General features: G+C 41.9%; 1 protein-coding gene across 1 annotated transcript in view; it reads right to left on the reverse strand.

Moving 5' to 3' along the window:
* Positions 1 to 24,572, reverse strand: part of C9 (complement C9) — a 48,962-nt gene extending 24,390 nt beyond the window's left edge. The window contains exons 1-5 of the mRNA XM_081826050.1: positions 24,366 to 24,572; positions 15,974 to 16,079; positions 15,324 to 15,468; positions 14,804 to 14,951; positions 7,533 to 7,671 (exon numbers count right to left, since the gene is read on the reverse strand). Of these exons, the coding sequence (XP_081682176.1) occupies positions 7,533 to 7,671; positions 14,804 to 14,951; positions 15,324 to 15,468; positions 15,974 to 16,079; positions 24,366 to 24,442 (615 nt within the window). The 5' untranslated portion in view covers positions 24,443 to 24,572. The remainder of the gene's footprint in view (positions 1 to 7,532; positions 7,672 to 14,803; positions 14,952 to 15,323; positions 15,469 to 15,973; positions 16,080 to 24,365) is intronic.
* Between the last annotated feature and the right edge of the window lie 647 nt (positions 24,573 to 25,219).

The raw sequence follows: 25,219 nt of genomic DNA on the forward strand, positions 1-25,219 counted from the left end.
GGGAGGGATGGGGTGGCTGGGTGATAGACATTGGGGAGGGTATTTGCTATGGTGAGCGTTGTGAATTGTGTAAGACTGTTGAATCACAAACCTGTACCTCTGAAACAAATAATACATTATATGTTAAAAAAAAAAAGAAGAAGATAGCAGGAGGGGAAGAATGAAGGGGGGGAAATTGGAGGGGGAGATGAACCATGAAAGACTATGGACTCTGAAAAACAAACTGAGGGTTCTAAAGGGGAGGGGGGTGAGGGGATGGGTTAGCCTGGTGATGAGTATTAAAGAGGGCACGTTCTGCATGGAGCACTGGGTGTTATGCACAAACAATGAATCATGGAACACTACATCAAAAACTAATGATGTATGGTGAACATAATAATAAAATTAAAAAAGAAAAAAAGAATTCTTAGCCAACTTGACAATTGTCAGGTATCAGTGGGAGGTTTGTTAATCTCAGTGGTGAAACTCTTCCCAGAGGTCCTCTGCAATAGGTCGTAACTCTTGTCTGAGAAGGAGCCACCCATCTCTTCAGTCAGCACAGACTGGAGCTGTAGCATACAGTGGGGAACTGTTCTGCACAGGGAATGCTATGGTCTGAATGTTTATGTCCCTCCACAAAATCCATATGTTAAAATCCTAGTGCCCATTTCGATGGTAGGAGGGGGGCCTTTGGGAAGAGTCTTCATGAATGAGATTAGTGCTGTCATAAAAGTGACCCCACAGAACTCTCTAGCCCCTTCCACCATATAAGGATGCAAGAAGTCTGTAGCCCATAAGAGGGCCCTAACTCAACCAGACTAGCACTCTGATCTCGGACTTCCAGAACTTCTGATGTTCTCATCTCCAGAACTGTGAGAAATAATTGTCACTTTGCACTTATTAACACATTTAACCTTTTCAAAATCTTATGAAATATGTATTATTACCACTCCACTCTATGATAAGAAACTGAGATTCAGGAAGATAAATAAGTTACCTAATGTCCCATGGATGATAAGTGGAGGAACTTAGGATTTAAACCCAGGGAGTCTTAATTCAGAACTGACCAATTGACCATATGCTACCCTGTTGCCAATTCATTAGTGAACTCTTTAGTTCTTAAATATGCTAGATTTAAAAAAAAAATGCTGATTCCCTTTCTTCCTTTCAGTTTCTACTATTATATAAACAGTTTAGTCTTTCATCATTTCCTTCTTGGACCATGAAATAGCCTCCTTCTGTCGTTACCTCTCTGGTCTTGTCCTTTTGAAATTTATATCCATAAAACACAAAGATTTAAAATGAAACTCTGACCATGTTGCTGTCCTCAGTGGCTGCCTTCTCATGCTCAGAATCATGTCCAAATTACTTAATATGGCATATGAGAACCTTCATTATTTGATTCCTGTCTGTGACTCCAAATTTGAACTCATATTAGTTTATCATAGACCATAGTTCCTTTCAAAATAGACCAGTCTTTTGTTCCTTGGAAACATCAATATACAATAAACAAATCAGCAGGTGCATAATAAACCTGATCTATACACTGCCAGGGCTTCTAAATGGACTCAAGTTGCAGCAGAAAGTACAGTTGGAATGTTTATTAAGCCTCTGTTTTCTGTTTTGTTGTCAATCTTAATGGCAATTCCAATGAAATATTTACTTGATTATGGGCTCTTGCCTTCGTTAGAAGCATGAGCTTTTAAGGAAAAGACTGTTGGGGTGCCTGGATGGTACCACCGGTTGAGCAGCTGACTTCTGATTTCAGCTCAGGTCATGATCTCAGGGTCATGAGATTGAGCCCTGCGTGGAGCTCCACACTCAGCCGGGAGTCTGCTTGGGATTCTCTCTCTCCCTCTTCCCCTCCCCCCACTCGCTCTCCCCCCTAAAATAAATAATTAAATATTTTAAGAAGTAAAGAAAAGATTGTTAATATACTGCATGCACTTATTTATTAATTCAGTGATCATTTTTTTTTTTAGCAAAGAATACAAGGTTAGTTTCTCAGGATTCCACAGTAAATAAAATAACTAGAAACTTGACTTAGGGTATATATGATGCAACAAAATAAGTGCTAGAACAGAAAGGGAAGCAGAGGCTATTGCATTAATTTACAGGTGGGGCATCTAACCAAAACAGAGAATTCAGAGGAGAAAGCTGAGGGAGGAGTGGTAATCAAAAGCCAGGTTAGGAATGACCTTTTTCTCCCTATCACAGAGATTGATTATTATCCTGCTGGCTACAGGGAAACACTCACTAAATTTAAGCAGCTAAGTGATAAGATCAGATTTATCATTTATCTTCATACTGATGTGTGTGGAACGAATTGAAACTGAGCAAAACTAGAGGTCCTAAGCTGATAAGAAGACACAGCAGCCTAGCTGAGAAATGACAGGTGCCTAAGGCCATGGCCATGGCAGTGAGAATGGAGAAGAGGAGACAAATTTAGGAGACATTGTGAAATAATGGAACTTGGAGATTGATTGGATACTGTAGACTTTGAGGGAGATGCGTCTGGAGAGGAAGTCTTTAGGATGATTCCCAGATTTTGAATTTGGTGATTAGGAAGATATTATTTCATTGTTTCATTGTATCCATTTAAGTGAAGAAATCAGGGTGCCTGGGTGGCTCAGTTGGTTAAGCGACTGCCTTCGGCTCAGGTCATGGTCCCGAAGTCCTGGGATCGAGTCCCACATCGGGCTCCCGGCTCAGCGGGGAGCCTGCTTCTCCCTCTGACCCTCTCCCCTCTCAGGCTGTTTCTCTCTCTCTCTCTCTCTCTCAAATAAATAAATAAATAAAATCTTTAAAAAAAAATAAGTGAAGAAATCAAAAGCAAGAATCAGGGAACTGGGTGTTAAGAGTGGATATCAGCTTTGGATATGTTAACTGTGTGATGACTGCACACAACTAGCTATATAGGTATCCAGTTCAGAGAGAGACATGGGCTGGTAATATAGTATTTGTAAGCCATCAGGTTAGAGGTGAAAATTGAAGCCACAGGAGGGAATGAAATCAACCCAAGGAGAATATGTAGACAGAGACTAGTGAAACAAGGTGAAGTAGGAACTCTGGTAAGACCTATATTTAGGGGTTGTCCTAAGTAAAGGGAGCTCAAAAGAATCTTCAAGATGGACTTTGGCAAAAGCAGTTTGTGCAAGAAGGTAATAGAGATTTGGTGCTGTGAGCTGTACTATGCTCCCGCCAAATTCATGTGTGGAAGTCCGAAGCCCATGTACCTCAGAATGTGATTGTGCTTGGAGATACAAATATTAGAGAGTTAATTAAATTAAAATGAGGTCATTAAAATGGGCTCTAACCCAATATTACTGGTGCCTTTATAAAAAGAGGAGGTTAGAACTCAAACAGAAGGAAGAGGCTGGGAAGATACAAGAAAAATGTCATCTACAAGCCAAGGAGAGAGGCCTCAGAAGAAACCTGATCTCAGACTTGTAGCCTTTCAAATTGTGAGAAAATAAATTTCTGTTGTTTGAACCATCCAGTCTGTGATACTTTGTTATGGCAGCCCTAGTGAACTAATATAGTTAGGGAGTTAATGGGAAATGCAAAAATTGAGACAGCAAATGTAGATAAGAAGAGTATGTGGAGATGGGTGTTTCCTTCTTGTGTTTGTGTTTTTTTTTAATGAGAGTCTTGAAGTATTTATTTATATATTAAGGGCAGGGTGGAAGATGAGAGAGGGGTTGACAGAAGGCTTAAGAAGATAATTAACAAGGCACTTGACGTGGAATCCAACATATGGAAAGACACACTTTCTACTGAGACAGAATAGAAGGATGTTAAGGGTGGACTGAGTAAGAAGTAAGTTTGTACACAAGGACAACCTTGAAGAAAAAACTAGAAAATTCTTTTCTAGGCTTTGGTATTCTCTGTCAAGTTGAAGCTAATGCCATCTACCGAGCTTAAGGCCAACACGGTCAGATGAGGAGCTTGAGGGGGATGCTGGAAATTTTAAACCACCCCTGTGTGGACTGGGGAGGAGTGCAGCCTGGGGGGAGGTGTGTGGACCAGCTGAGCTGTGTGGAGGCCCTGGGTGAGGGTATAATGCCAAGAGTTCTTATATCATTATGAATTTCTCTAAGCAGTACAAGTTTACAAGAGGGGCAGAAAACTAATAGGGTTCATCAAAAGTTGGAGTGTTTCTGGATTATAGAAGGAATAGAAGTCAAGGGCATTGATAATATTATCAAGAGTGGTCAAAATGGATCTGGATTGATTCTAGGAAGGAATTGAAAACCGGAGGAGCAAGATGGAATGGGAGGAAAGCCAGTGCCAAAGAACTGGATCTCGATGGGGTCCAAGAGTAGGTTTGTGGTCACAAGTGAGAGTGAGAGCTGAGAGATGGGCCAGTTGCAGTGAGGCAAAGGGTTAAATGTTGGATTCCCCAGTGTTTGGAATCCACATGCAGCACAGTTCTGGTGAACACAGCTAAGGATGTGGTTCCAGATGTGAGTGGCTCTGGCAGAACAGACACAAGAGGTTAAGAGGCAACAAAAAGTTACTGGCAGAGTCCACAGGATATAAAAGTCACCCAGGATTTGGGAAGGACTGGGGGGAAAGGACAACTAGAATCCAGGTGCATTTTACAATTCTTTGTTGATCTCTTAAATCTTACATATTCATGGTGACCCAGGTTTAAAGAAAATGGTAATAAAAACCTGAAACCTGATTTACCAATTGTTACTTTCCAGAACAAAAGTGGAGAGGACCAAAGAAAGACAAGGGAAAAGGAACTGATTTGTACATGACACCATCCCTGTTTTCTTCCCCATAATTGCAGGCTTCAGAGGTTCAGTATTACTTCTGATTTATTAAATAGCCAGTAGACCTTGACCCGTAATATGAATGCTAATTATGCATTGAATCGTAGCAAAGTCTTTTACTAATTATATTCTTTATAAAAAGAATGATAGCAAATATTTATTGAACGTTTGCTATGTGCCGATAACTTCCCGGGTGTTTTAGACTCATTTATCTTTACGAGATAGGCATCAGTATTTCTATTTTACAGATGAGGGAACTGAGGCAGGATGAGGAAGAATAATTTACCCGAGATATCACTGCTGCTTAGGAGTGGAGCTGGGATTCCAACCTATGTACTATGTCCTGGGGAGTCAGAGAACCAGAGCCACTCTTGAGAGAAGAGGCACTGAGGGAGGGTGAATGTGTCAGAGTCAGATGTCATTAGTACGAAATATTCCTCATACACTGATAGTTTGGTAGAATTCTTTCAAAACATAAAAGACAGTAAATTACTGTTGATGAGTAACTAAGACAGGATTTTAAAAATTAATTCATCCAATAAAAATTTGTTGAGCATCATATATACACATATATTGAGTAGAGTATTAGTATAACAGGCTGTAAGGACGTATAAAATGCATTCTTTGCCTTCAGTTCCTATAATAAAATACGCAAAAAAGGAGGCAAACTATTCCATTGGATATTAAAAGGTGTAGGAAGAAATTCTTTCTAAGAAGTCAAAATAGAGATTTCCATTGAATAAGTTCATGTTCTTTTACATATGGTAGAAACATATTTGGCTATTTCCCAAGACCATCACAGATGAGAGTGAGGGGAGCACCAGCAGCTGGAGCACTAAGGAAGTAATGTTGGGACTTCAGCAAGCCCCCAGCCAACTCCATCAGCACTCCTCCTCAGCTGACACCAACTCACCATCCAGGCCCACAATCCCTGTCTGCTTTTTATCAACTTGATGCCAAGACCCATTTGGAGGCATTATTCTGATTGGAACTGATAAAAATTTACTAGAGTCTTCATTTCTCCCACTTTATGTGAAGATCAGTTAGTTTTGCTACAGAAATATTAATGTGCTTGGTTATGAGATGCTGCTCCCAACTCCCCTGGGGGTGTAAGTAATATACGGGGTAAGCAACACATCATCTTTGTAAAATCCAAAATACTGACTACAGAAACCCATCTATTTCCAGGGTTGTAAATAGAGAAAACAGTGTATTTACTCTCCAAATGTAGCTTCAAGATCAGTCATGGGCAAGGTTCTGGCCCTGACCATCTTGTGTCACTCACAGCCATTCCTACCCCTAGAGAGAAGCTAAGAGGCTGGTCACAGTGACGAAGACAGGAAAACTGTATGACACAGACCTGAGAACTAAAAACCAAATAAAGTAAGATGTCAACAACCCTTCTTCCATCAGCAATGACAAAGGTCACCTTATCTTTGGAGTATTCTTTTTTAAGAAAGTGGAACATTTTGGGGCGCCTGGGTGGCTCAGACGGTTAAGCGTCTGCCTTCGGCTCGGGTTATGATCCCAGGGTCCTGGGATCGAGCCCCACGTCGGACTCCCTGCTCAGCGGGTAGCCTGCTTCTCCCTCTCCCTCTGCCTGCCACTCCCCCTGCTTGTGCTCTCTCTCTCTAATAAAAAATTAAAAAATTAAAAAAAAAAGTGGAACATTTGTAATAACCTTTAGAAAGATGATCATCTTCCCTTCAAAAAATGTGCTTAAAGAAGGTAAAAACCTGGCATGAGGGGGAAAAATCAATAATCCAACACGTTCCCTGAAATTTGTGGGAAAATGATTCTATGCTGGCCTTACAGGTACAAAAAAAAAAGGATAATGTGGTCACACGTAAAAGAAATGCCAGTCAAATAGTCCAGACTTTAAAATATTTAGTATTCATGGGAGAGCAGGATCGCTTCAGGCTGCAATGAGTAGGGACTGTTTTACAACATTATTAAAAAGAAAAGAAATATTAACTACATTTATTTAAAAGTATATGTGTTTTGGAAACCGTTGCGAGTGACCACAGTGATAAAGGACTTTGTGAAAACTGAATAAAGTAAACTTTATGGGTCACCAATGGGACCATTGAAAAAAAAAACAGATTATTGTAGCTCCTGATTCAGAATAAGTGAATTATTATTCTTTATTTTTATCTTGCTTAGACCAAAAAAAATCTCTCTAATGGTGACAAATATTGGTCCTTTAAACAGAGGGTTCCAGTTTGTGGATGGTTCTAGAGAAATTTAGGTGACTTTCAGGAAGGTGGTTAAGTTTGGAGAGGCATTGGGTAGAGCAAAAATCATTTTAAGAAATGGTTTAACAAGAGCTAGAGGGGTTTGAGGTGAGTGAAAACAGCCACTCACATTAGTCAAGCAGGACTTACCTAGGGGAATGCTGAGGAAAAAACCAATGTCAAGAAGAGTTTTGATTTGTAGGCTAGCAAAAAGTGAGCTTAAATAGCATGAGCAGTGTACCCAGGACTTAAATCAGCATTAATTTAATTTTTATTTTATCAGGCTTTTAGATGATTCTTTTAATGGAGTCTAAGTATTTGCCAAAACTATTACTAGGCGCCCATCCCTGAGGGTTGACTGTAGACCACTGTATGTTTTCTAAAGAGATCGAAGCTACACCTCCTCTTCTTTCAGTCAATTTTATATGCCCATCAGATTCTTAGTCTACTGAACTTTTCACATTATTTAGTGTTACATTTATTGAAGTGGCTTTTCAGCTTAAAGCTGAGCAATATGTTTGCTTCTGAGGAGACTTACTTCATAGGCCAGATAAGCCACGTTCCAGGGTCTGCGGTAGTAGACCAAGGTGTTTCCATCCCGAACGCGGTCACAGTGTCCATTGTAGTACTCATTGTCAAAAGGTGTGCTTAGGGGATCCATCCCTAAGACGTTGATGCTGAAAATGAACAGAGTAGCATCAGATATGGAAATCCCAGGAGCTAATGCAAGGCAGTCCTCTGTAGCTTGGGAAAGAGAAGGCTTTGGATTATGTCCCCATCACCCCATATATGCGTGATATAATCAGGAACAGAAGCAAGAGTCTGCTCACTTCTGCTTTATGTCTCTGGCAGCAAGCATACGTTAGGAAGGCCTTATAAACTTCCAGGCAACTAGGGCATTGTTGGGAGCACAATGAAAGAAATGCAATAACTAGGGAGCAAGGGACCATCTGGCTCCTAGAGTCTTAACTCCACTGCTGTAACTCTTAGCTAACCTCCCTTAGTGAGCTAAGAGCCAACTCTGTAGTACCCTATTTAAATTATTTGAGAACAGAGCATCTCGGGGGGGGGGCAGTATAACATATGCATGTAATTTTTAATCTATGAATCAACATTGGGGCTCTTTCTCTCCCCATTCTCTTTAAACTGAAGCCTTTTCCTCCAGCTGTCTCATTGCTTGTCAAGAACCTCATTCCCTCCAGGCTTATATTATTTCTACTATACTTTCCAAGGGGAAATACAAAAATTTCAGCATCCTGACAAGGCATTCTCAAAAGTTCTACTTTTTCCTCTCAGCAAAATATTTTTATTTGGCAAGCTTTAATTCAGAAACAGAAATCTTATCTAGCTTTAAAAAAGTTAAGTTTGATTTGTAGACCTAAAAGCAATGTATGAACAAGGAGCAGTTCATTCTCTGTGAAGTACACTTCTGTTAATCAGAACGGTCATTGCTGTCTAGTCTGGAATATATGGCTCCAGACCAGGGAGGCCAAAAAAGAGGTTTGATCTGCACATCTATAACTGAGTTTGACACAAAAGCAGAAATTCTTCCATGGATCTAGACCACATCCCAAACTCCAATGAACTGGATTATAAATCTAGATGTTGGTTTCAAGAGTAATATGTCAAAGGGTGTAGATGGTTTACTCTAAAACCCATTGCTAATGAAAGAAAAATAATTGAAAGATTATCTTACTGCCAGTGGTTTAGTTAAAAACAACATCTTCACATAAACTGCACATTCTTTTTTTTTTTTTTTTAAGATTTTATTTATTTATTTGAGAGAGAGAGAGCTCAAGTGGGGGAAATAGGCAGAGGGACAAGCAGACTCCCTACGGAGCGGGGAGCCTGATGCAGGGCTTGATCCCAGGACCCTGAGATGATGACCTGAGCCAAAATCAGATGCTTAACTGACTGAGCCACCCAGGTGCCTCCAAATGGCACATTCTTAATAAATGTTGAATCTACAAAGAAAACGACATTATAGCTCAACTTTAAAGGAAGGTAAGTTAAGGAACCAATTCAGGAATATCTTTCTCAGAGCTAACTGTATAGTTAACCACTTCTGACTTTTTGCTCTATGAGAACCTTTCATGAAAAATGCTATGGCCCTAAAGTTTAATATAGGGCCAAAAATTAGGCTTAGTTGAGTAAGAAAGAAAAAAGAGACATTATTATCTGGTTTACTTTCTCAAACATCTAATGCCTCATGGTAGGTTAACATTTCAGCTTCACTTCTTCACCCATCCCTGCATCTACAGCAAATGAATAATACCTCCCCGCCCCCCCTTTGGTATGACTAAGGTTTTGATACAAAGACATGGAACACTGGAAACAAATTATCTGTGTTTGTTTCTTAAACAAGCCCTGCAGTACATTTTCTTTGTTCTATAGTGAACTTGTCCTTCATAAATCTGTATTAACAGAGACTCTGTACCTCTTCACTTTCAGGGAACAATGACGTTAATCTTTGTTATAATGATGATTAACTCTTGGGTGACTATGATATCTACACAGAGTGTAGTATTTGTAGTAAATAGTGAGTAATATTAAGAGAGTTAATACGCAGTCTTTGATCTCATGAAAATTATATTCAAATTATGGAGTTGGACACATAACCACCAATTTCAAAAAAGAGTCCAAGGTCAAATACACGTGCGCCAAATAAGTAGCACAGGCAAGTGCTGTGCGGGTTCCCAAAAGGAAGAAACCCCATGGCAGGGTCATAAATAGAGATTAGAAGAAGTAGGATTTGATTTGGGTGCTGCAGAATGGGGATGGAAGGGCAGGAAGAATGGTGTGCACAAAAGCCTGGAGGAGGAAATGTGTATGGCATGGTTTCGGGTAGTAGTCTTCAGATTTTCTGCTTGTCTACTCTATGAAAACATGATGACAAATTTTGCCTGCCTGCACAGTGTTGGTGTGACATCTAAGATTTTTCATCTTAAGTTTAAGTAGTTGCAAAGGATATAATTTCTCAGCAGGCTATAAATATTTACATCTTAAAGTACAGTTATTTTGCCTCTTTTTAAAATAAATCCAGTGAAATATAAATGCCATAGTGATGGTGGGTATCAAATCGCTGCAATGTTTATCTTTCTTTAGCAACTAGAGATTTTATGATATTCCTTTTTATTCTAATTTCTTTTTAAAGACACTTTATTTTTTAGAGCAGTTTTAAGTTCATTGCAAAATGAGTGAAAGAGACAGAGATTTCCCATATGTCCCTACCCACTTTTGATTCTTGAATCCATACTTCTATTCTATTTCCACCACAGAAGTTTAACCTCTTGTAATGTTATTTTAGCTCGGAAGTTTTAATGGATCACTTGTTTATACTTTTTTGTACCAAAAAGGTATTAATTGAAATTTAAAAAATATTAAGTATCCTTTAACTATCGGGTCTAAATAATTAAAAACTCCTCTGGATTGAGTTATAATTATTAGCAGTATATATATTAAAATGTTTTAAATAGTTAACAAACTTTTTTTTTTTTTTTTGGAAAGGTGTCTCAGTGAAATGAACGGGGCATCTTTTTTAATTAAGTGATTAGTTCCTGCCTTCATAGATGGATACTACTTATTGCTAGAAAAAGACAAGATTCAGGATCGACTGTATTCTTACTTTCCATTTTTATAGACACAAATCCTGAGAAACTTTACTCATGTACATAAGTGGAAAAGAATAGAAGGAATTTTGTCATGGCAATGTCACTTGATTCTTTGATCTTCTGAGTTTTGTGCCAAAAAGAAAGATCACAGACTAGTTTTTCATTAAAAATTATTTGTATAGCCCATTATCTGATAATTGATTACAATATCTTTCAAAGAGAATTGGAGATGGGTTGACTTACAAGGCACTGGAGTTCAACTGAGCACCAATATTTGGAAATGTTTTTTGGTTTTCCCACCACAGAGTAAAATTGAGGTGGGTGAGGGCGGTACTCTTCTTTTGGACGGTGAAAGTTAGGTGATTACAAAAGGGGACTGCAGAGGGGAGAATGGGCTTCACAACTTGGATGCCACGGGGTTGTTAAGCTTCTCAAGTTTATGAAAAATACGTATGTATGGAATAAAAGATTTACTGTTGGTTCAATAGATTAGTTAAGCCACTAATAGTTGAGGAAACTATTACCTTAAAACTTACCTGTCTCCCCCTTAGAAAGTCTTTTTGCACCCCACAGTATGCATACCCCACTTTGAAGGTTTTATTTTACAGAACAGCAAACTGACTAGTTGGCTGGATCCATCTGGAAAGTTACAATGAAACTGCTCCACAGTCTAAAGCACAACTAAGGAAGAAATGTTTCAAAACTTTTGACTTGGTTCCACTACTACAGAGACAGCCAGTCTAGTCTAGAATGAGCCAATTTTTTTTTTTTCGGCCAAGAAACATGAAAACTTCTCATGGATGGAATGTCATCGCCTGGGAAATAAAAAAATCATGTGTATTTTGGCAGCACCTAGAGATGCCTGTTTTCATGCCAGCATCTAGAACCATAGGCAGTTCCCATTTACCAGGTGACCAGAAAAGAAAGCTCCCTCCACAGAAGGGGTGCTATGCTTAGATCACATAAAAAAGTAATTCATTACCATACATCATTTACAGCTGGTTTGGATTTATATTTTTTCAATGAGTGCAAGTTAGGGGATTTCCCTAAACACTTCTGGAGAATCTCAAATGCCTACAAGGCAAGAGGCGGAAATATTTGTGATACAAGGGAATTCTGCTGGCATTAAGAATTTAAGGGGGAGTCCTTCAAATGAAAAAAACAGGTACAAATTAATGACTGTGGGTACTTGTACTTTCATGTATGAAAGAGTCTGATTGTATATGACTGCTCATAAGACTTGTTGAGATTTTCCAGATTGGATTGTGTAGAAGCAGTTTATAAGTCTGTTGCTATGACGAGGGTGTTTACTCCTATTACCTCTATTCAATATATCCCAGAAACCCTTAGAAGAATAATGGTGATGCATGGTAAATAAATACATAATGTTCATGGGATTGAGGAATATCACCAATATAATAAAGCATGCCATTTTGAGAACTCTTCTTAAATATTAATCACCGATTTCTACTCTTCTATACTCTTAATTCAAAAATTCGGATAATTAATAGCAACTTAAGGAGTTTCATTGGTTAGTTTTGCTTTGAAGCTAGGGTGTTGATTTACAGGTTTTGCAGTGATGGGGGAAATGAGCATGTGGGGAGAGGCCAAGGTAAGGTGGCATGGTGAAAAAAAATACAGTTTTATAAAAGTCAGAGAAACTTGGGTTTAGTTCCACTGGAAACTAAAGAGTTCTGCTAGAATCTAAAGAGATAAAATGGTCTTACTTGCTTCTCTCATTTTTCTTTTTTCTGTAAAGTGAATGTAATACCTCCCCTGACAACCTCAGGATTATTATGAAAACTCTATAGAGAAAAAAATGTAGAAAAGAAAGTTCAAAGTATTATGCAAATGAAAGCTGTTGGAGAATAATAGGCTTTAGGAAGACTAGTTATAGGTAATTGTTCATGGTAATGGGAATTTAATAAAAAATGCTGGTAGATTTATTCTATGAGGACCTACCTCATTTTTCACCTCTTCAGCCAACCTTCCCCATAACTGGGATCACACCCTCTTGCTTGGTCCTGAAGACTCAGCCCTGTGTCATTCCCTGTCACCAGCCCTTACCGTGGCAAAGCATGATATATTTAGCCAGCTCTCTAGGATGCCTCATTATGAAACTCTCTAGCAAATGTTATATAAGAAATTTTTTTCTCTGAACAAAGAAAATGAATAGATTGTGAATGATTATTTTTCAGCTGAGAGGGCTACAATTTCTGTATCCTTTCACAAGGTGCAAATTTGCATTGAACGAAAATACATAATATATGCAATGCCCTGCTTCAAGCCCATCTGTTTAGATTAAGGAGAAAACTGTTTCTTGGATCCCAAATAAAGCAAAAACAAAGTCATAATGGACTTTCACCACAGACTCACAGTGTCTCCCTAAGGAAAGCAGCAGGAAGAGTCAGAACTCGTTGGAGCATGCAGTGATCTGGTTCTAAGGTTTCTGACAACCTCCATACCATTTACTGACAATTATTAAAAGAACCTCCTGTGTTTGGAGACAAAGACTGTACGCTGGATTCAAGACTCCTACCTTTAGGCTAAGGGCCAAAGACCCTTAGTTCGTGGGCAATACTTGGATGTTGCTAGGACAAGATTTTATAAAGTGAATAAAGGGTGTATGAAATGTTTTATCTGGTGCCTGACTCTTGGTACTTTTCTCCTTATTGAGATTCAAAAGTACAAGTTCCATCTGGCTGAGAGAGAGAAGACATCTGCATTTATAGCCAACCTCGATCCAGAGGCCTTATCTTAGGAACTGCCCCCTATCCTGGTGCAGGGTTTCTCAGCCTGAGCACCACTGACGCTGTGGGTCCGGCTGCTGTGTGCACTGCAGGATGTTTGGCACCACCCAGGGCCTCTACCCACCGGATATCAGCAGTGCTACCTCACTCCCTGAGTCCTCCATCCCATCCCCCACAGTTGCGACCCCCTAGAATAGTTTCCAGGCCTTGCTAAATGTCCTCTGGGGAAAAAAATCACCGCTGGTTGGGAACCAGTACCTCAGTCCCTCTATTAGCCTTGCTTTTACCATCATCCCCATCTCCTTTCCTCTCCTTATCCCCATTCCCAGGACTTAAGTCCTGAACCTCAATTTATTTCTAGGGGCCCAGTTTCAATCTTACCTGATGCCAACTGACAGTATTTTAGAAGCACTTATTTTCATTAATTCATGAACTGATTGACTGATTCACCTATTTGTCTACTCCCCCCCCCACCCAGGGTTTATGGAGCACCTGTGATGAACCAGGCACTGAGACCATGAGGTTGATAAGACACATCGCATGACAGGCAGTGAAACAGAGCCACGTGCCATCTCTGTCAATAGACCAGTGGGCTTGGGAAAAGCTGTGTCTCTGTTGAGTACAATTTGCCAAGAAATTTACCCAAAGTACCTTTGCTGAAAACAGCTCAGAACAACAAATGGAAACTATGTCATGGATATCCCTGGAATCTTCTCTGACTATATGGAACAGAAGAGAACAGCACCTCGGGCCTACGTCATTTTCCAAATTCCTAGAGCGCAGATCTCTGGGTGACGGTCTTTATTCTGTGACACTCTGAGTTCTAAACTGTCCAAGACCTCTCATCCGAGCTTAGCTGGCCAGAGCCCCCATGTTTTGTACAGAAAGTGGGTGAAACTTCACTTTGTAATGAGAACCAGAGTCTCAACACCATCACCATCCGCATCAGAACTGCTTCTTCTGCCCTTTCCTCTCGGGTCGACTCTACAATGCTCTACCTCCTGAGAACCGATAACCTGGCGTAGATCCAGGACAAGTTCCCAGGGAAGACCAGCCTTACCGACAATTCAAATATTTGAATGGCCAGACCTACCACTGGCAACTCAATGTCAAGTGGTAACATGTCACTTGAACATTGTTGTGGCCTTCCTGAGGTTCATAACCGAGGTGTGTCATCTCCTGATGGACTCGGAGAAAATCACCTATCCTCCAGATTCTACAGACCCCCTCCTGAGGCCAGGTGCTTCGTCCAAATGATCTCGAGATACTCATGTCACACTTACCTTCTTTTAAGCTCAAGCGTGTTTCAAGCAGAAGGCAGACCTGGGAGCTGCTCCCCACCCCCACCCCCCGCCCTCGCAGACCCTCCACCACCCTAGCGCGGCAGGCAAGACCGAGGTGCCCCTTTCACCCATCTTCATCTAGAAACATTTAAGCCAAATACGGACCCATAGCCTGCTGTCCGAGCCAGCTCAGATTCTTCCACGCTCCTCTCACGGCAAGGGGAACGGAGATCACCTTCACAATCAACCTCATCTGAAAAGTCTCCGCAGTCATAGTCACCGTTACACAGAAGCCCCCTTTTGATGCACCTGCCTGCAATCAAAATCAAGAAAGACACTGCGTGTCTCACGACAGATTTCCTTTCTCTTCCTCAAGTTAGCAAATGGACTTTAATGATAGAGGGGAGGGAACAGGCACACACTTGAATTCTCAGAAGCACCCTTTACAGTTATTTCTGAATTCTTTTTTTTTTACGGTAAATCTAAAGATGCCTTGTTTATTAACTAACTTGTGGAAACCAGGAATCATTGTCTCTGAGGCTGCACCTGCCCCACAGTGGGGTGTGCTGTTCAGCATTTACAGACAGCCCTTTGACCGGCCCCTTTTGCACTTGGAAACACGAGCATGTAAAAGCAGGCTTCGTTCTTTTCGCTCTGTGGTGAGCAAGGGGAGCGCAGGGATTACCTGTACCGCATTTAAAGTAATTGCCACAGTCCTCCTCCATGTCTGCACAGGCCTCAGTGGGCTCACACTGTCGTCGGTCTCCCACAGCGTCTACGCACTTCCGCCCGTTGTATTGTCCAAAGATCTCAATGCTCCTTGAGCGGAACTGTGTAAAACCAGCTGGAAATATTAGAATTTCTATGGCCAAAAGGGATAATGATCTAAAACTGCATCCACAACACTGTAGTCCTCCAGACCCAGTTGAGTCGATAGTTTTAAGATGGAAGCCCTAGCACTGGGTGTTATATGCAAACAATGAATCATGGAACACTACATAAAAAACTAATGATGTACTGTATGGTGATTAACATAACATAATAAAAAAAAAAAAGATGGAAGCCCTAAAAGCAGTCACTAATGTTAAAGTAACACCCTGCATGCCAGGGTTGGCCCTCTCTCCTAGAGCATCCGGGTCCTCATGGCACGCATTTACCATGTGTGCTACGCTGAGATTTCCAGGCAAATCGAGCCTCGTTCACGTAGATATTTATCTTTCCTTCTTAGTTTGGAACTCAGCTGGAGGCTCCCTGCCTCCTAGTCCTTTTCCTGGAGATGCTGGGAACACAGTTTCCATTTGGGGTCATGGGTGGGGAATGACAATGAACACTTACCATTTGTTTGAGGCAAGGGTCACATTCTGACCATTCGCTCCAGGAGCTCATTCTGCAGTCGATGGGAAATGGCTTCTCGTTCTCTCGTATTATCTGTGGGCCATAACTAAGATAACAGAACGCGTCAACTTCATGGCATGACGAGTGTCTGTGTCCACAAAGTCTTCCCGAGCCAGTCTGATTTATTTACTACTTTTCCGCCTTCCAAATCAAAGGACTTATCCTTTTTTTTTTTTTTTTAAAGATTTTATTTATTTATTTGACAGAGAGACAGCGAGAGCAGGAACACAAGCAGGGGGAGTGGGAGAGGGAGAAGCAGGCTTCCCGCGGAGCAGGGAGCCCGATGCGGGGCTCGATCCCAGGACCCTGGGATCATGACCTGAGCCGAAGGCAGACGCTTAACTGACTGAGCCACCCAGGCGCCCCCTTATCCTTTTTTTTTTTTTTAAGGTTTTATTTATTTATTTGAGAGAGAGAGAGTGAGAGATAGAGCACAAGCAGGGGAGAGAGGGAGAAGCAGGCTCCCTCCTGAGCAGGGAGACCAATTCAGGGCTCGATCCCAGGACCCCAGGACGCTTAACCGACTGAACAACCCAGGTGCCTCGCAAATCAAAGGACTAATCCTTTTACTAGATCTCTCATTTGGCATTTGATCGTATGCTGCTCTGTGTTTTCATCTGGTCTTCTTTCTTTCTTTCTTTCCTTCTTTCTTAATAGAGCCATTCTAGGTAAAGCACATCAGTTGGACAACTTGGTTCTTGCCTGGATCTATTTTAAGCTTAAACCTAAATGATGTCAAATTAGGCAAAAATAAACTGAAAAGTGTGAGCATCTGGCTGTTTTCTCTTCATTGCACCAGATACCTGGTTACTTGGAGGCATAATAAGCAGGACTCTGGGGAATTATCAGGAGGAAATAGTAGATTATGCAAAAGGAATGTGTAACTGAAATGAATGTACTACATAAATATTAAGAAAGAAGATAAGTGATCTTGGATAGCTCCTTCTGAGCCCACTGCTCCTTCCTGAGCTCCTCTGACTCACTAGGCAGATAATGTTTTGTGGCTCAAAGACTGTGTACGCACCATGCTTACCACCTGCCTTTCACCCTGCTGAGTTATTAGGCTGAGTGGAGAAGTATTTGTAAAGCACTTTCTGGATTCCTAGATGAAATGTGTTTATCAAGTAAAACGTATCTCTAAGTGTTTCAATCTCAGCTTGAAAGTCACTTCCCAGATCAAAGTGATGTATATCAACACGACAGGAGGTCTAACTCTGGGCCAGGAATGCATTAAATGAAGGGCCCTTGATGTATGCCTGCTTCCATCTCCCGGCCATGACAAGCTTCCAGCTTTAGTAAAAGGAAACCTCAGGAGCAGCTCACTCTCCAGGACACATTGTGGCAGACCCAGGCGAAAAAACACCTGCCATAGGAAGGAATCTTTTTGTCAATAAATAAGACAATGTGGCTCCTTTGAGTGGAGAAATATAAGCTAATTAGGACTGCATTCTTAACCCACAGATCTGCCAGTTGGCTTAGTTCATGCAATTCATCAAGACGAAAAGATAATATAACAGCAGTGTCCAACACTCATTTTTTTCAGGACCTTTCCTGATTTTCCAAGTATTATTTAGGAGCTTCTTTCATGTGCTCCCAATGAGGCAATATTCAACGACCTTTATGGAGGGCCTGCTCTGTGTCAGGAATGCTTCTAGTGGCTGGGGCTACAAAACAATGTCCTTACCACCATGGAGCCTACATTCTAGTGGGTGAGATACACAATAAACGAGTATCCAGCAACTATAACATGCAAGATCAGTGAAGACATATGAACTGTAAAGGAAAATAAAGCAGGATAAGAGGATAGAGAGGGCTCTAGGGCTGGGGTAGGGGAAGGAGCTTTCTTATATGGGGTAGTCAAAGAACCCTCTCAGAGGAGGTGTGGTGATGTAAAAATGTGTTCACAATTTTTTTGGTCATTCTTCCCATCAAAGACGGGGTCTATGTGCCCTCCACTTGAAGCCGTTAGTGTCTTTCTTAACGCCTTGATGAGTAGAATGCAGTAGAAGTGAGCCTGGATCACTTAAAGCCTAAGGTTCGAGAAGGCCATGCAAATTCTGCTGGCTTATCTCAAGACATGTGCTCTGCGAGCCTTTTCCCACTATGTATGAAACTGACTACCCTGAGTCTACCACATGGAGGACAGAGAGAAAGAGAGAGATAGAGAGACAGACTCTCAAGGAAAATCAATTGTTCCAGCCCCTAGCAGTTTGGGTCTTCCCAGCGCAAATGATAGACACGAGTGAAGAAGCCATGATAAGAATCCCGGGCCCAGCCACCATCTGACTACATCCATGTGGGAGACCCATGGGAACACCTTCACTGAGCCCAGTCAACCCTTGGACTCATGAATCAGTAAAATAATTGGTATTGTTTTAAGCTACTGTCTTGGGATGGTTTGTTACATAGCAAAAGTGACCAGAACAGAAGGTGATACTTGATGAGATACTTGGATGAATTCAGAGAGAAGCTATGTGAGTATCTGGAAAACAAGTGTTCTATACTAGGGGAAAGTAAGTGCAAAGGCCCTGAGACAGTATGTCGGAGGCACAGAAGTACGGTGACAGAGCAGAGTGAGCAAAAAGAGGGTGGCAGACATGCCTGGATAAACAGGTAGGGTGCAGCTCCTTCTTTGTAGGCTGTGGTGAGGAGTTTGGATTTGATTCTGAGCTTGATGGAAATTCTTAGAGGAGTATGAGAACAGATGTAACACCCAGAGTTATGTTTTCAAAAGATTTAAAAATGTCTCTCGTTGTTAGATGGAAAACTGATTAGTGGGGTGTAGGCAGGATGGATACAGGCCAGAAATGATAGTGATTTGGGCTAGAATAGTCACAGTGGAGATAGCAGGCAGTGGGCAGATTTGGGATATATTTTAAAGATAATACCACCAGACGTGCCGTTAGATTGCCCGTGGGAAGGATGCAAATAGAGGAGTCACCTGTGATTCCCCAGTTATTACCTGAGTAACTCTGTGAGTAGTGGTGTAGGTTGGGTGAGGTCGGTAGAGAAATCAATGGGTATGTTTTGGACATGTTAAGTTTGGGATGCCTGTTAGATTTTCAAGAGCTGCTGACTTAAGTAATTAGACATTGTGTTCAGGGAAGCAGGGTGCACCATAGATATAAAATTGAGAGTTGTCAGAATGTAAGTGCTATGTCGCTCCATGAGCCTGGATGTGAGTGTGTGTCTGGAGTAAGGCTGAGGATGAGCCAACATTTAACGGAAATGTTGCAACATGTCTATAGGCTGATGGGAATGATTGGATACAAAGGGAGCTATTGGTGATGCAGGAGGGAGGGGCAGAGTTACAGGAGCAAAGTCCTTGCAGAGGCTGGAACAGAGGAAGCCAGTGCACGAGTGGAATGGTGACAGTCACAGGAACATATCTCCCTTAGCATCGTGGGCTTCACTCGGAGACATTGGCTGAGTTTCAGTCGCTGTATATTTGTTTATATTCCTAGAATCTTCTGATTCGTAGTCAGACGCGTTATCCATTGCGCCACTGGCCCCATTGTTTATATTCCTGAGTAGACTGTAAGCCCAGTGAGGACAGAGACCCTTGTAACACGTTCAGTATTAAGCTGCAGTTCTTGATGCAATGTCTGGCCCGTGTTGCAAACTCAGTAAATATTTGCTGTACTACCTGGATGAATAAACAAATGACCATCCATGTCCAATAGTAGTTGACAAATAAATTATCTGTTAACTTGTATTGAATGTGAATATTAAGAACACAGGTGTATACCACCAGAGAAGGAGGGAAAACTGACATTTTGGATATATTCAATTTAATAATTAAGCCTAGCTTTTCCATTAACAGATGTTTGGGTACTTTCCCAGATTGTTGAGATAAATTTAACTCAAATAAATGGAATGATAATTGCTAACATTTGGGAGTGTTTAGTCTACATCAGGAACTCTTCGAAGCCTTTATTCTTATAACCTTACTTAATTTTTACATCAGCTCTATGAGATATCTATGACTAGTATTATCACACTTTAATCATTTTTTTTTAAGATTTTATTTATTTATTTGAGAGAGAGAGAATGAGAGACAGAGAGCACGAGAGGGAGGAGGGTCAGAGGGAGAAGCAGACTCCCTGCCGAGCAGGGACCCCGATGCGGGACTCGATTCTGGGACTCCAGGATCATGACCTGAGCCGAAGGCAGTCGCTTAACCAACTGAGCCACCCAGGCGCCCCTATTATCACACTTTAAAGATAATGAACTGAGCCACAGAGATGGTGAGTAATTTTCCTCAGGTTACACAGAAGAGGGCACTTGGTGGCCAGGTTGGGATTCAAACCCAGGCAGTTTCTCTCCAAGGGCCACCTACCTAGCCACTCTTGGGACTTCTAACTCCCAGTTTAGTGCTCCTTCTTAACTATTTGAAAAATGAAGAATGAGATAAATATGAAAATTATAACTACACCAAAACCACACCACCTATACATTCAAAAGATGAATGACAGATTGGGGGAGATGTTTGTAATTCATACCAGAGACAAAGGACTAGTTTATAAAGTGGTCATAGAAATCCATAAGAGAAAGACAAGAAGCTCAACGGGAAAAAGAGTAAAGGACATGGACAGCACAAAGGAAAACATACACATGGCCTTTAAACAGATAAAAAGATATGCAGCGTTATTGTGGGAATCATTTCATAATGCATAAAAACATTGAATCATCATGATGTACACCTGAAACTAATAGGATGTTGTATATCAATTATACTTCAATTAAAAAATAATAAAAAGAGAGAGAGGGAAATTAAAACTATTTGAAGATACCATTTTTTTACCTATGAGACTGGCAAATACCAAAAAGTTGGCCCAGAGCTGTTGGCAAGGCTGTGGGTTAAATAAGCACACTCACACTCTGCTGGGGAAAGTGCAAAGTGGTACAAACCTCCTGGGGCCACGGGACCATTTTAGCAAAGTGACAAAGGTGATTTCCTTTTGACTCCTTTACATCACTTCTGGGAATTAGTCCTCAGGTATAACTATCTACTTGCAAAATGATATAGGACTAAAAATATCCATTGCAACATTGTTTATAGTACAAAAGATTGGAAACAACCTAAGTTTTCATCAATCAAAGATAGATTAACTGGACTGCCTATCCACACAATGGGAAATTAATCAGTTGTGAGGAGAATTAGGAAGTTCCTTCTAAATTGATGGGGCAAGGTTTCCAGGATATATTGTAAAGAAAAAAGGAAAAAACAAAGTACAAGATAGTATGTAAAAGAAAGGGGAAGTATAAGATTACATATGACTCTATGCTTTAATCTCTACTAAAACATTCTGGAAGGATGCACAGAAAGCTAATGAAGGTGACTGCCTCTGGGAATAGGGTAGGGCAAGAGGGGCAGGATTCTAAGTACTTTATATGTAAAAACGTAAATCTCATGAAAAGTTATGGGTGGGGAAATCAAAACTTCTCAATGTATACCTTGTTATATTTTTTGATCTTTGAACCGTGGGTTCAATATGTTGTTATTTACAAATTAAAAAAATATATAATGATAGCTGTGCCCATGGAGCCCTCAAAGCTGCCCCTTCACTGTGCGAAGGACATGGCAGGAATTATCAGGAATTTCACATAGCAAGTCACAGTTGTATTCTCAGTTTGCAGGTGAGGGACAGATTTAGAGAAATCAAGGACTTTGCCTAGGGTCACAAAGCTAATAAACTATGGACCCTGGAATCAAACTCAGGCCACCCAGTTCCAGGGCCTGTGTTAAGAGCTATGACTATACTAACACACTGGTTTTAACATTTCTACTCCCCATTGAGAGCCCTAAGAGATGATGCCCTGCTTATGACCTGTCTTCATGGGCCCTCTTATGTTTATCCATCCCCAACGATTCTCTGGTAGCAATAGCTCATGGTCACTGTGGCTCCAGGTTAAGTATGTGCAGCCAGGTGATATCCCCTGAAGGCTAGCTATAATTCTATCCCTTCCTTTCCTCAATCAGAGAGCCTATCAAAGCAATAGCAAGTTATTATTTTAAAGAATATTTCAGATATACTGAGTTTTGTGCCAGGCACAGATGTTGTAAATACAACATATATATAATAATTTAACTGTCACAGAGACCCTTATTAGATAGGTGCTGTTGTTGTCACTGCTATGGGGTGAATTGTGTCCCCCCACCCCACCCCCCTGCCCAGAAAGTTGAAGTTCTAACCCCTGTACCTCAGAATGTGACCTTATTTGGAAAGAGGGTCTTTACAGAGGAAATCAAGTTAAAGTGAATTCATTAGTGTGGGCCCTAATCCAATATGATTGGTGTCCTTATAAAAAGAGAAAATTTGGAACCTGACAAACATGCACAGAGGAAAGATGATCGAAGATAGCCCTGTGGTGCCTGAGCCAGGCACTGGAATTAGGTAGCTATGAGCCCAGGATGCCAAAGTTTGCCGGCCACCAGCAGAAACTAGGAAGAATCCTACCCAGGGTCTCAGAGGGAGCACAGCCCCACGGATACCTTGATTTCAGACCTCCAGCCTCCAGAATCGTGAGATAATAGATTTCTGTTGTTGGAAGCCGCCTGGTTTGTGGTACTAGGAAATTAATGCAACTGCCATCCTACAGATGAGGGAACCAAGGAACAGAAAGGTTGAGTAACCTGCCCAAACTTACATGGTTCGTTCGTTAGTAATGGCGCCTGGAGCTGAGTTTGGGAAGCCTCGCTCCAGAGGAGTGTGCCATTCTGATCAAATCTGTATTTAAAAAAATCATTTGCAAACTCCAGGTCTCTGGTCGAACTGTGTGTCTCACTTCATGACGGATACGAACACTCTGTTTTGATCTCAACCCTCTATCAAGGGGCAGAGCACCGAGTGTTCGAGCAGGGTAACCCTAACAAACTCCCTGAGGGCCTTGGCGGTGAGAGCGCTCCAACCCAAATCCGGCTCAGCAGTGCAGCTGCTTAGAGCTGGGGGGCCGACCAAGGGGCCTTTGTGGTCCTCCCTGCAACAGCTGAGTGTGGCCGGGACCCGGGGGCACAAACTTCAAAGTGGTTGCAGCCTTCCCCGCAGCCTCTCATTTTTGATCAGCGGGAGTCTCAGTCCAGGAATGTGGGTTGTTTAAATTATTTTTTTAACTTAAGAAAGGGTCAGGGTAAGTACCAGAAGGCTAAAGCAACTTTCAGTAACTGCCTTCCCAAATCCCCCTTGTGCCGATTGCCCGGTAAGTGAAAATGTTTTCTGAATGGAACAAGGCTTTTTAGCTCACGGGGGTAGAGGAAGTGAGGGCACGAAGGAAAGCCTGGTGCAGCCTTTAGCCGAACTCGCAGCTCCGTGAGCCCCTACTGGACGGCGCAGCCCTGTGAGCGAACCACCTGTCCAGTGGGGCCCAGGAGCTGCGGCGGCCCCCGCTGCAGCCGAGGGGCTAAGGAAGATTGCTTGCCACGGCCATCAGATTCCAAAACAGAATTTGGTTAAACCAAGAGTCAGATGACCAAGTGGAAATGGCTGCAGGTTGCAGTGATGTCTGGGCAGAGGGTGAGCGTCTGGGCAGATATTGTCCCCCAGCTACGCTGTCAAAACCCGAAATAGTTCAATGCTGTCCCCAAACTGGATCATCCTGTATTGGATGGTGTACGTGTTCTCCAGCAATTCTGGGTGCAGCATAGGTATTCAGTAAGCACATAGTACCTGCGTGATTTGTTTCCTGGCTCGGCTTGGTATGAGCTTCCTGTTCCCAATTAGGGTCAGAACAAAAGGAGAGAAAGTCAGTCTTTGCAGGAAGCATGGCTGACAGGTCAACAGGATGGTGATTCTTCTTGAAAGGAAGAGCTACAACCCTAAGCCTGAGGTCAAAATGTGTGCCTCTGGACACAACTTGGGATGTCAAGGAGGAGAAGCAAAATGCCTAACCTTCGCCTGACACGGGGGCACAAAGGTGAGGTAGCCCATTGTCAAGAGTGGTAGACAATGGAGGCAGAATGAGGGAGAGGCTAATTTTCTTTCTTTTAAACTTTTCGGATGTGAGATACTGATATACTCAGGTTTATCAATCATACCCTGGTGAAAACCAGCTTTGTTTCATAATTCCAAGTATTGAAAGACTATCTCGGCCTTAACATTTGAATGCCTTGTTTAAAAGAAATTGCTGGAAACGGCCACAGGTTTCCTTAGAGAACTCTCAGAGACACACCCCTGCACTTTTCCTCCCCTTTTTTCAAACTTTGAGGCTATCTATCTCAATGTGGGTTGACATTTTTTTTTTTTTTTTTTAACCTGCTTTCCTGCTAAGAAGTAGACCTTGAAATATCAAAGCCGGCAGTGAAATTCCAGAGACAAACAGAAAAGCGACTCACCTAGCAGTGGGCCCAGCGGTCAGGACACTGATTTCTATAATGCACAGAGCCAAGGCAAACCTCTGGCCCGCAGACATCTGCTCTGGCTAAGACGGCTCCGCAGTGTATGGCCGATAGGTCCAGCAAGGCGTTTATCTGCAAGGGGCCGGAGAACTGGGGGAACAATTATTGCTTGTTTTCGGTCAGGATTTTTGTCAAACTGGGCTTCCTGGGAGCCAAAGTCCAATCAAAGGAGAGTCATGTCGTAATTCTTGGCCTACTGTTTTCTCATATTGATGAGCATATTCGGGCACCCAGCCCGTGAGTGCTGAATTGACTAAGATTAGTGGGAGCGTTGAAAACAAAACAAAAAAAAACAAAAACAGAAGAGAACTCCAGTGTTTCTCATCTGGGGAGACTCTGGGTGGAAGGATGAGAGAGTGTGCAATTTGGGGGAAAATGGGTCTGGGGATGGTTCTCAGAGAGGCATAAATTAGTAAAAGAAATTAGTCAAAGAACTGTGGTGACTGGAAAGGAGGCAGGGACCGATGTGGCCATCTGAGACTGCACCGTGTGGGTTATTGATGCACGGGTACCGCCAAGTGCAAAATGCAGTTACAAAGCTGGCTGTCTTTATAGACCCGGTGGATCATGCTGAAGAATCTAGGTAAACTCCTTAAGGCGTGTACACCATCCCACAGGAGGGTACGTTCTCCTTATCTCAGAAATGCGCCTGTCAGCAAGATAGATCCTGAGATGGAGCAATTTGCTCCAGTCCATCCTAAAGGACCCCCTCCCCTGCATATTTTCACTTTCTCTGGGACTGGTGGAAAGGGTAAGGCGTTTTCGAAGTGCCAGAGAATGTGGGTGTCACG

The sequence above is a fragment of the Leptonychotes weddellii genome, chromosome 7 (genome assembly GCF_054177405.1).
Source record: "Leptonychotes weddellii isolate Sample4059 chromosome 7, ASM5417740v2, whole genome shotgun sequence".
In the NCBI taxonomy this organism is placed as follows: Eukaryota; Metazoa; Chordata; class Mammalia; order Carnivora; family Phocidae; genus Leptonychotes; species Leptonychotes weddellii.